At 36.7% G+C, this 12,110-nt stretch overlaps 1 protein-coding gene across 2 annotated transcripts in view; it reads right to left on the bottom strand.

Annotated features, from left to right (window-relative positions):
* The window catches only part of DCP2 (decapping mRNA 2), a 77,708-nt gene that overhangs the window by 50,590 nt on the left and 15,008 nt on the right, over nt 1-12,110 (bottom strand). For both annotated transcript variants that reach the window (XR_007156450.1, XM_047878966.1), the window contains exons 2-4: nt 9,332-9,483; nt 3,935-4,062; nt 3,428-3,526 (exon numbers count right to left, since the gene is read on the bottom strand). Coding sequence is in view for 1 of the 2 variants with exons in the window: in XM_047878966.1 (XP_047734922.1) it covers nt 3,428-3,526; nt 3,935-4,062; nt 9,332-9,483 (379 nt within the window). In the remaining variant the exon portion in view is untranslated. The remainder of the gene's footprint in view (nt 1-3,427; nt 3,527-3,934; nt 4,063-9,331; nt 9,484-12,110) is intronic.

Genomic DNA, 12,110 nt, shown 5'->3' with positions numbered 1-12,110 from the left:
ATCCTATATTTCTGCATCACCCAGCCTCTTACAATATAGTGTATAAAATTTGTCAGAAGGAAGGTTCTAATGGTAGATGTAGATGATCCCTTGGGTCTGGGGTACTACTTCAGCTTTGCAAATTTAAATATTTGATGTTCTCTAAGTTTCCTCAAAAAGATCCAATTACAGAGACAGCTGATCTCACCAAATTTAGCCTGTTTTCCAGTTAATGTAGTCTCTTTTCTGGACCCAGACAATTATCATACTGCTGTAGGACCAGTCTAACTCTACGTACAGGATTAGCGATCAATTCCTCTAAGTAGGATGCTAAGCTTTCTATTTTGTCTTCCTTATGAGCATGAGGACCACAAAATTTGAAGACATAAAAGGGAAGACTTTACAACCGCTCCATTTAGTCTCCTACTATCCACAGAAAGGGAAAGGTCTTAGAGGATGTGTCAATTTCTCACCTGTTACCTTTCAATATTAAGGGGTGTGGGTAAACCTTCATTTACTTGTATTATTGGTCTATAAGCTATTGCAAATACTTACTTAGAAAGCGTTCCATACTGAATTAGAAAGGTAGCATTTTCAATCATTTTTTTAAATCCTACTCCAAAGTAAATAACCACTAATGGTTTTTCTATGTTAAATAAATATGTTAGTGGTTTGTAAGAATTTTAATTACTATCACTCACCAATAATTACATCCAAACTTAAACCAGGTGAACGTTGCTACAGGAAAATACTGAGTCAAGACAAAGTAAGGCAACAGATCCAAATGAAATATGCCATAAAATCCATACTGCCGTCTCAAAAATATCTCAAAGTTAATCACTACCACCTTAGATTTTAAAGATATTTACTTCTAGTTATGAAGCCCTTAAATAACTCTTAATAGTACGTGTATCTTACAAAGATTAAGTGGCTCACCCAAAGTCTCTAGGATATTGACTAGCATTTACTAGAAACGTACTGGAACAAATCTTCAACTCCTAGAGCAGTTCTCTCTCCATTATATTGTGCTTCTTTATAGCTCAACTTCTCAAATTTCAAGAAGATGTAATGTGATAAAAGATAAGGAATTCATAAACAAGAATACAGTCCACAACGTATAACAGGTACTACATAATTAATGCCAAGCAAATGTCTAGACAACAACTGTTATTAAAGTTCAGAGACTACCATAGGATAGAGCTCACTGGTTAAACTTTAAAATAAACAGAATTTTAATTAAGAAAGAACCTTAGGGATGCCTGGTTTGCTCAGTTGGTTGAGTGTCTGACTCTTGATTTTGGCTCACGTCATGATCCCAGAGATGTGGGATCGAGTCCCACATTGGGCTCCACACTGAGCCTGCTTAAGATTCTCTCCCTCCCTCTGCCCCTCTCCCCCGTTCCCATGTGCTCTCTAAAATGAAAAAGAAAAAACGAATGAACTTTAGAAATTATTCACTCTACAGAATGGCCACAATCAAAAAGATAAGAAATAACAAGTACTGGTGAGGATGTGGAGAAAAAGAAACCCTCGTGCGCTGCTGGTGGAGATGCAAACTGGTGTAGCCACTGTGCAAAGAGCATAGAGGTTCCTCAAAAATTAAAAATAGAAATACCATATGATCCAATAATTCCACTAGTATTTACACAAAGAATACAAAAACACTATTGAAGCAGTGTTTTTACATATACCCTAATATAGGGCATAAGCACCCCTATGTTTATTGCAGCATTATTTACAATAACCAAGACATGGAAGCAACCCAAGTGCCCATGGATAGATGAATGGATAAAGAAGATGTGGGGTACGTACACACGTACGTACATACACGTACGTGCGCGCGCACGCACACACACGAATACCACTCGGCCATAAAAAAAAGAACGAGATCTTGCCATTTGCAACAACGTGGATAGTCTAGAGGGTATGATGTTAGGTGAAATAAGTCAGAGAAAGACATTACTATATTATTTCACTTATATTTGGAATCTAAAAAAACAAAAACAGGGGCGCCTGGGTGGCTCAGTTGGTTGAGCGTCCGACTTCAGCTTGGGTCATGATCTCACAGCTTGTGGGTTCGGGCCCGCATCAGGCTCTGTGCTAACAGCTCAGAGCCTGGAGCCTGCTTCAGATTCTGTGTCTCCCTCTCTCTCTGCCTCTAACCCACTCACATTCTGTCTCTGTCTCTCTCAAAAATAAATACACATTAAAAAAAAAATTTTTTTTAAACAAAAACAAAAAGCAGAAAAAGATCCACAAGTACAGAAAACAAACTGATGGCTGCCACAGGGGAGGTGGTTTAGGGGAGGAACAAAATGATGAAGGGTAGTGGAAGTACAGGCTTCCGGTTATGAAATAAATAAAACACAGGGATAAAAGATTCAGTATTGGGAACACAGCCAATGGTATTGTAATAGCGTTGTATGGTGACAAATGATAGCTACACTTGTGGTAAGCATAGCATTGATGTATACAGATTTTCTGAACCACTCTAGTCTACACCTGAAACTAACACTGTGTATAAACTACACCTCAATTAAAACAAAAAAGGAGGGGGGCGTCTGGGTGGCTCAGTCAGGTTAAGCGTCCAACCGTTCAGGTCATGATCTCATGGTTCATGAGTTCGAGTCTTCCATCAGGCTTTGTGCTGACAGCTCAGAGCTTGGAGCCTGCTTTGAATTTTGTCTCCTCTCTCTCTGCCCCTCCTCTGCTTGTACTCTCTCTCTCCCTCTTTCAAAAAATGAATAAACATTTAAAAAAAGAAAAAAAGAAGTTATTCATGCTAAACCTCACTTTACAAATAAGAAAAGTCATAATTTGAGCTCGGTCTAGATAGGATTTGAATAGTTAGGAAAAGACAACTTTCCGAGTAAGGAGATAATATAAGCAAAGTTTAGAGGCTGAAACAAATCAGTTAAATTCAAGTAACAGAGAATAAATTCTTTTGACTGAGAATAAAGGTAAATTTAGGAATGGCTAAATTTTGTGTCAGGAATAAGGGATGGAATTTCAATAGTTTAAAGAATTAAACTTCATCTTACAGGCAGTGGGAAGGTAGAGTGGGTTTGAGCAACAAATGTAAATTTCTTAAGGAAGCACAAATTGTGCACTTGTCTGGAAGCCAAGACAATAAACATAAAACAGGGGTTGTAAATGCCAAAGTGTTTTACCAACTGCAAATCCAATTTTAAAACAAGGTAGAGAAGGAGTTAGAGATAACAGAATTAAAAATGGAGAATAAAAGAAAACGGAAACAAATAAGGGAAGAATAAGCGATACATGTGGACAAAAGAATCAACAGTCACCTTACAAAAGATAAGTTACTTCTTGCAGTCAAGTTCTAGAAAGAGGATTAGATGGTCCAAACAGTAAATTTCCATGACTAAAAAGTACTTTACTCAAAGCATAATCACCGAATGCTACCGTGTTTCAAACTGCAGTAACTCACCTCTCTAGCAGCACAATCATGAGGAGCTTCTTCTTTATTTACTTTTCCTTTTGGAAATCCCCAGCCTGATTTTGCTAGGTACCCCTGAACCAGTAGTACCTATAAAAATGAGCAGAGGTAAGAATAAAACTTGCCTTCCTTTCCCACACTCCTTTCTAGGTCAAAGGTGTTTGAAGTAACCTTCCTTCAAGTAACTGTTATCACCAATATTTTTATACAGTACTTGGTTTTAATATCTTCCAAAAGTCTCACTATACCAGTATGAAGATGGGCATTCTGCCCATTTTAAAGTATTTCTTCAATAAAGTGACATTTCTTTGCAATAAGTCATACTACAAGTATAAAATATTAGGACTCCGAATGCAGAAAAAATATACAAACTTTGGCCTTTCAGCACTAAAAGTCTATTTTCAAACCTCAGTTCAGAACACTATATAAATAGCACATACATTTTATTTATGATGAAAACAGGTGATGATTGCACTAAAAATCTTTTATTACACTCACATTTTCAAGTGTCTCATCAAGAATAATTGCACCATATGTTGGTACTCCCATTTTATATTCCTTCCATTCATCCAAAATTTTTTCCACATCTTCACCTTGAGGCAGCAAAAATGGACAGTGACTGAAGAGTATACATAGTGTTAAGGAAGCTACTTTCTCTCTAAATATAGCTTGAGTACTTATATATAAAAAGAAACCTATTTAAATCAACTATGAATTTTATATGAAATTACTCAAATCTTCACCTAAGTTTTGTTCCTCCTTCTTGGTCACTACCCCTCCCCTCTTTGTTTTCTCCTGAACAAGTCATTGCTAGCTTCTGCATTCAGCTGGACACAAATCAAGTAAGATTTGCATAGTCAGTCTTAGAGCTCTATGCTAACACAAATTCAGGGTCATGTGAACATCTCAAATACTTCTCATTAAGTGAGTCAAATTCACCACATCAGGAGTCAACAAACACTAAAACTGATCACAAGAAACAGAAGTACAGTATACATACATTGGTGAAAGGTAGAAACCACCAAACCAAGTAAAAGTGGTACCTCTGGGAAGGAGAACTAGGGATGATGTATACCACTATTCTCTACTGTTGAATGTCTTCACCATGCACATGTATTGACTAGTTTTATAATTAAAAACATTTTTAAGATGAGGAATTACTAAGAATTATAGAGAAAAGTAAATCTGGGCATTAAGTATAGCCTATTTCAAAAGAAACTGGGCATGCCCTGCCCCCCATACTGGGCAGAGTAAAATATTTTTTATTTTTTAAGTAGATAAAACCTAAACCTGTAAAGTAGATGCTCAGGCTTCCAATACTCTATCAAATGCCTCATCACTACAACACTGTTAATTATGGAAAGTGTGGGAAAAGATATTTGTTATGACAGTGTTTCTCAAACCAAGGATGTATTCTTAAGGGTCCTCAAGTCCTTTATGAACACATTTATTGTTTTTATTTTGATGTTAACCTAAAAACAGGTAATATGAGCATACTTTCAATCATTTGGATGACCACATATATCAAGTACTACGTGATTTCAGAGACCATATTGGTACTAGTACTACTTACTGCTGTGGTCTACTAAAAATGGAGGAAACTAATATACAAATGATGTATTAAGGTCAAATGATACATAATACAGAAAGGAATATAGCTAGCATAATATAGAAAGGAAGATTTCATTAACAGATATATAGCAAAGAAAGGTGGTGGAAAAACTGGTTAGTACAGGCACATCAAAATACCCTCAAAGAAGCACTATATTCACACTGTGACTGACAGTTGATTTAAAAAAAAAAATTGAATTAAATTTATTTCATGAAAACTATTTTATAAGTTCTATAGCTTTTTATTTAAAAAATCTGTTTTCGGGCACCTGAGTGGCTCAGTTGGTTAAGTATCCGACTTTGGCTCAGGTCATGATCTCACGGTTCATGGGTTCAAGCCCCGCATCGGGCTCTGTGCTGACAGCTCAGAGCATGGAACATGCTTTGGATTCTGTGTCTCCCTCTCTCTCTGCCCCTCCCCCACTCACACTCTGTCTCTCTGTCTCTCTCTCAAAAGTAAACAAATATTTAAATAAATAAATAGATCAATCAATCTGTTTTGGTTTTTAGAGTTGTAGTAAAAACTACAGAGGCCCTCAAAGAGCCCAAAGAAGTCAACCATCTAGGACAACACTGTAATCAAAAGACAGATACTAGGTTAACCTCAATATACAATCTACAATATAATCTCACTATAATAGAATCTCAGCATAAATGCCTTTAATTGGGGAAGGGAGAAAAAAGGACAAAGCTTGGATATAACATTAACCCTTTCATTCTATACAAGCCTGCCAACATTCTGGAAAGGTACTTCCCAATAATAGTCTGGCTTTATATGTTTAGTAAAACCTCTTATGTGTTTTAAAGTCATCACAGGTTTGGAGTGCCTGGGTGGCTCAGTCGGTTGGGCATCCGACTTCGGCTTAGGTCATGATCTCACGGCTCGTGAGTTCAAGCCCTGCTTTGGGCTCTGTGCTGACAGCTCAGAGCCTGGAGCCTGCTTCGGATTCTGTGTCTCCGTCTCTCTGCCCCTCCCCTGCTCATGCTCTGTCTCTCCTGTCTGTCAAAAATAAATAAAGATTAAAGTCATCACAGGTTTTTTTTTTTGAATCTTAAGTATACATCTTAAATAAATGTTTATTTCTTCCAATAAAATTTTTACCATAGAAAAACAAAAGTATGCACGAAGCAGAAAGAACTCCTAATAGTTCAGAGAGGAAGATACTTATGCAGTTCTTCCTCTTTCCTCTTCCTACAGTGTTCCTAATAACTGCAAGGTGCATCACCATGTCCATAAATTAGTGTTATCTTACTTTTCTACCCATTAAACTTTAAAAAAAAAAATAATAAATAAAGATTTAACAAGAGAAATTATAAATCAACTACTATTTACATTTTCCATTTACTCATTTTTTTCTACCCCAAAACCACAAAATGAGTTGACTGAACCAACTACAGTTCAAGATATACTTAGAACACTGAAAAGAATCTTTCTAATGTTTTCTTTCCTCTAGTTACTTTATTGTGAGAATACAGTATATAATATATGTCACATGCAAAACACGTGTTTATTGGCTATTTTACTGGTAAGGCTTCTGGTCAACAGTAGGCTATTAGCAGTTAAGTTTTGGGGAGTCAAAGTTATACACAGACTTCACACTACACAGAGGTCAGGACTCCTAATCCCCACATTGTTCATGGGTCAACGGTAGTTAAGAGGTTATACTGATTAAAGTAAAAATTTGAAGCACATGCCCACTTGTAATATATTCTTACAAGAATACAGAATACATATAATCTTTTTTTTTAATAATCTAGTGAATTTTTCTTAAGTACTCTTCTTATACTAACATTTTTACAAATACATGAAAAATCTGTTCTAGGTAGAACCATCATCTAGACAGTAATCGTCCTCCAAAATCCTGCCATTATCAAGATAATGATATCTTGATACAATTAATGATAATGATACAAATTTCCTCATGGACAACTCCTCTCAACCTCTAGTCCCAGTTCCTTGTATTCCTTGTCCTATCCATTCCCACTTCTCAGACCAATTCCCATAGCAACATTCTGGACCTTGCTATCACTAAAACTATTCCCGCAATTTGCCTGAAATAAAACATCATGACCATAACTTTCTACAGCATTCTTCTAATTAACTCACATTATATCATTATTGTACATTGATCTTGACTATATTCATTTGTCTGCATTAGCACCCTCCTCCTGCTTTTATTTTCTTCCCTAAACAATATGGCTTATCACTTTAATCAATCTCTTAGCAATTTCCAAAATTCCTTTGCCCCACTGTTCTCTGAACATAGATCCCTAAGCAAAACTTTAACCCAGGAGAAAATCCAGGATGCCCATTCTATACTGACCTTGCTGAGCACTTACTGAAGAAAAATCCCAAGGCTATACATAATTTATAAAAAAGAAAACAAAGGTACAGAAAAGCTCCACAATCTGCCCAAGGTCGCATGGCAAGTAAATGGCAAAGATGGGACCCTAACCCAAGTAAACTGGCTCCAGAACTTATGTTATCAACTTTTACTCTATGCCCTTCAGTAGTACCCTATCGTAACTTACCATACTGCACTAATAACTTCCTTTCATCTTGAAGACAGGGACTGAGACCACTTTGTTCACTACATAATGCCTGGCATGGAGTAAACACTCACTTATTTAATGAAATCTATCACATTAGCAAGAAAGGCTTTTCTCCATACAACTGAATAAACATAATATAAACAAAGTTCTGGGCTTTTTTTTTTTTTTTAATTATTAGCAAGGAAGTTTAAAACTCATGTGCATACACACACAAAATCTTGCCTAGAACCCCAAAGTATGTAAAGTTGTTCTGGTAGAACCCTAAGTCTATGCAAAATAGATCACAGAAGCAGATTTGCCTGTTTTGATCACGTTTCTGTAACTAGATTACAGCTTCTTAAAAGCGAAGTTCTCCATAATTTCTCCACAGAACCTATGACCAAGTCTTTAACAAAGATAGTGTTCAATAGCAGTTCTATCCCCCTTTGATTCTTCATTTACTTCTCCATTATTTAATCAGTCAAACAGCCTGATCATTTCTGCCACTGAAATGTCTCTTCAGTCTTTTCTTTGTAGTCCCTCTACTAAGGTTCAAGACCTTAATGCTCCGTATCTCAAGTAATGTGACAGCCCACCCTATGGTTTAACCTCTCCTGCCAACTAAGTCTTCTTGAATACCATTTCAAAAGATTTGCATAATATTCCTCAGCCTTGATCAAAAATTTAAAAAATTTTTATGGTTACCAATGATCTAGAACAAAGTGTTTCATCCATTTTCTGCAGAGACCTGGGGCAGGGCTGACCCATATTTCATGGAGCTCAAGGAGAATGATAGCTAGGAGCGGAGGACAAGAGTTATTTCCATTCTTCCTCCAACTCTAGCACAGTACAGTGAACTTGTGGTTACAATTCCATTCGAATACATGATTTACAGTTAAAAACAATGACCTACAGAATAAAAACCACTTTGGCTCAATATCTAAGAACCCACAAATCCCCCCTACATACCTCCCATCCCTATTCCCTACTATCTTCCCATAAGAATTGTCTGTTCAATATATACTAATTTACTGCCTATGGTATCCCTTATTCTTTCCAACTCTCCAATTTTGCTCAATCCTTTTCTTTACCTGGAACATACTACCCACTCCTATCTCTTTATAAAATCCTACATTCCCTTACAAATATAGCTTTGCCTAAAAAATCTCTGAATTCTCAACACATTTAATATTGGGACCATTAGCAATTCACCAATTTTTTTGCCTTCTAACAGCTTCTTTTATAATCTTAAATTTTCATATGTATCTTTTATAACTAATAAACTGACAACCTTCTATCTTATTTGTAAATGGGAAAAAAAAGACTTTGAAAGCAAGGACTTCTTTGTATTTGCCACAAAACTAAAATCATTGCTTTTAACATATTAAATATTCAATCATTATTTAACAATTTCTATCCCCAAAAGGTAGTGATTTGATTAAAGATCATCTAGTTAAATGGAACAGCAAGAACAAAGTAAAAACAGAGGTCAGTTCTAGAAACAGGGTAGTTATTTCTGAAAGAGAAAATCAAATTTAATTCTAACAATCACTGCATTATTTCAAAGGGTCCTCTAGATAAAAATAAATATACTATTAAATTGTGTCTACTATTTATATTGACAATTTTTAGAAACCAAGTATAGTTATCTAGTAAGTTTTAAATCTCAAAGACAAGCAAAAGGAAATCTGTACTAAAATATTTTATTAGCAATAATGAAAGACAGTCATTATAGTAAAAAAAAAAGGATATCAGCTTTAGCAAAGTCTCTTATCCCACACTGAGGTAATCCTGGTGTGTTCTGCATGTAGAAATCCAAGTAAAACCAATGGGCAAGTTCAATCTGAAAACACACTCGGATAGCATTGTCTCTTTCCTCGCTGGGAATATGCAAAATAAATCGGCTGTCAAAAACAAAAAACATTAAAATTACATTTACAAACCGTAACGAATTTAACCTACTGAACTGCTTTAACCACCAACATAAAAAAGGGACCAAGTGCTGATCAAGGAAGGAAAATTTGGAAGCATTACTGTAGGGAAGAGGAGTCTGGATAGAAGGCAGCTATGCTCACCACTCTACCACCAATGCTGCACAAGGAAGAGAAGGCTGAAAAAAGTTTTTCACAGTTACCTCATTCATAATAGAGTTTTTTTTAAGAGGCCATTTACCCTTTGTTAACAAAATAAAGGGAGCAAGGAAACAACGTTCACTAGGATTTCCTCCCATGACTGGTAACATTAAAAAAAAAAAAAAAAGCGCTGTTTTTTGGTTTTTTTTTTTTTTGCTGACAGAGAGAGAGAGAGAGAGAGCGCGCGCGCGCGCGCGCGCGCGCGGGCGAGAGCGTGCACGCAAGCAGGGGAGGGACAAAGGAGAGGGAGAGAGAGTCCCAAACAGGCTCCACACTGACAGCACAGAGCCTGACATAGGGCTTGATCCTACAATCCTGCGATCATAACCACAATCCTGAAATCAAGAGTCGGACGCCTAACCAACTGAGCCACCCAGGTGCCACAGCATATAATGTACAAATATATTCATTCATTCAAATAGGTAAGATGTTAGCTGCTTAATCTTCTTGTTTAAAGTATTACAAAGCGACAAGAAATCAACTCTTGTTTAATTAACAGACTACACTTCTCAAAGACCCCCATCTGCAGAACTGGAGCTCAAAACACGTCTTAAAACGTACGTTTAAAATAACTTTTTAAAGTATACTCACTTTTTAAAATCCTAAATTATCTTTTCCAAGTACATTTGAAGGAAGGTGGGGTCATATTTTATATATACAGCATAAATATACACTATATTACATATACATGTGACTGAGACAATAAACCCCTATTTCTGTTAAGAAGTCAGAATTTAAAAATCTAAGTGAATGGGATTCACGGCACTCCTTAAGCAACCACCCATTACTTCTTCCACTGCATAGAATTTTTTGGAAATGCCTTGGAGAGACAGATTGAACTACAAAAAAGAAATCCATTGGTTGTTTTAAATTTATTTTTTTATTTTATTTTTTTAGCGTTTATTTATTTTTGAGACAGAGAGAGACAGAGCATGAACAGGGGAGGGGCAGAGAGAGAGGGAGACACAGAATCTGAAACAGGCTCCAGGCTCTGAGCTGCCAGCACAGAGCCCGACGCGGGGCTTGAACTCACAGACTGTGAGATCATGACCCGAGCTGAAGTTGGACGCTTAATCGACCAAGCCACCCAGGCGCCCCTAAATTTTTTAATATTTATTTATTTTTGAGAGAGAGAGACAGAACGTGAGTGGGGAGAGAGAGAGGCAGACACAGAATCTGAAGCAGGCTCCAGGTCCAAACTGTCAGCAGAGCCTGATGTGGGGCTTGAACCCATGGACCATGAGATCATGACCTGAGCAAAAGTGAGACACTTAACCAACTGAGCCACCCAGGCACCCCAAAATCCAAAGGTTTTTAAGTTATTTTTAAAAATTAAGAATTAGTTATTGACAATTTGATCACTCACACTATTCACTAGCAAATAATTTTGCTTGTTTCCAAGATTCAAATCAACCTTTTTTGTTCATGTTCAAAAAACATGCTTTTAAATTATAAAAATAATGTAACATTCCAATAAGGGAATAAATAAGTAAATGGTAAGACGAATGTAGGTACAATTAACCTATATTTCAATACAGAAAAACTATGGAGAAAAGGAGCTTAAACTGCACATACACCAGGAACAAAATGTGTAACATGCAATCCCGGTGGCATTATCTAAAATAAAAAAATCCAAACTCTTCTAGATGGCATTCAAGATCTGGTTCCTACTCACCTGCATAACCTCTTGGATTACTTTAAGGGGCTCTTTATACCCAGGGATACCAAATTCTTAGAAATATCTTAAATTGTCATCTATATACTATATCTACTTCCTTTCCCTTGTCCACCTAGCAAACTCCTAATTCATCCTTCATGACTTACAAACATTACCCCTCTTATGTAGATACACCAGACTCCTCTGAACAGATTTATATAATCTCTGAGACTCCCAACTCCTTTACAATTATCTGGCGTTTACTATCACTGTCCACAAACTCCTCTAAGGTAGTTCACTGAGATAATGTACCCTATCTTTCCCTGTTTTTATTCCTATATTCTAGCAAATTGTTTGACATATACATTGAGAATGACATACTGATAGTTACAATTTATCTTTTAAATGCTTACGTAGGTCCTATTCTGATTAGATGGAACAAGCACACTCTGTCCCTCCCATAAAATGTCACTATCAAACCTGGACAAAAAAAGCATACAGCAGCTACTTGAAGACTGTAAAAAGTAAACAGTAGCAGGAAGACTGGGGAGGACAGTATCTGAAGTGAATTTACCATTTTTCCACCCTCTAGTGTCACCTGGCCGGACTGGGGGTTAGAAGTTAGCACCAGCTGGGAAAGAGAGAGCCCCAGAAGCCCTCTAGGGTCAAGCCTCAAGGGTCAAGAGAGGAGTCTAACTCTTGCAGAGAGTAGGGTTTTTCTTTTCTTTTCTCCATTCTCCCA

The sequence above is a fragment of the Prionailurus viverrinus genome, chromosome A1 (genome assembly GCF_022837055.1).
Source record: "Prionailurus viverrinus isolate Anna chromosome A1, UM_Priviv_1.0, whole genome shotgun sequence".
Lineage (NCBI taxonomy): Eukaryota > Metazoa > Chordata > Mammalia > Carnivora > Felidae > Prionailurus > Prionailurus viverrinus.
Note: the sequence above shows the minus strand (reverse complement) of the source record. Positions and strands in the feature narration are given on the sequence as shown.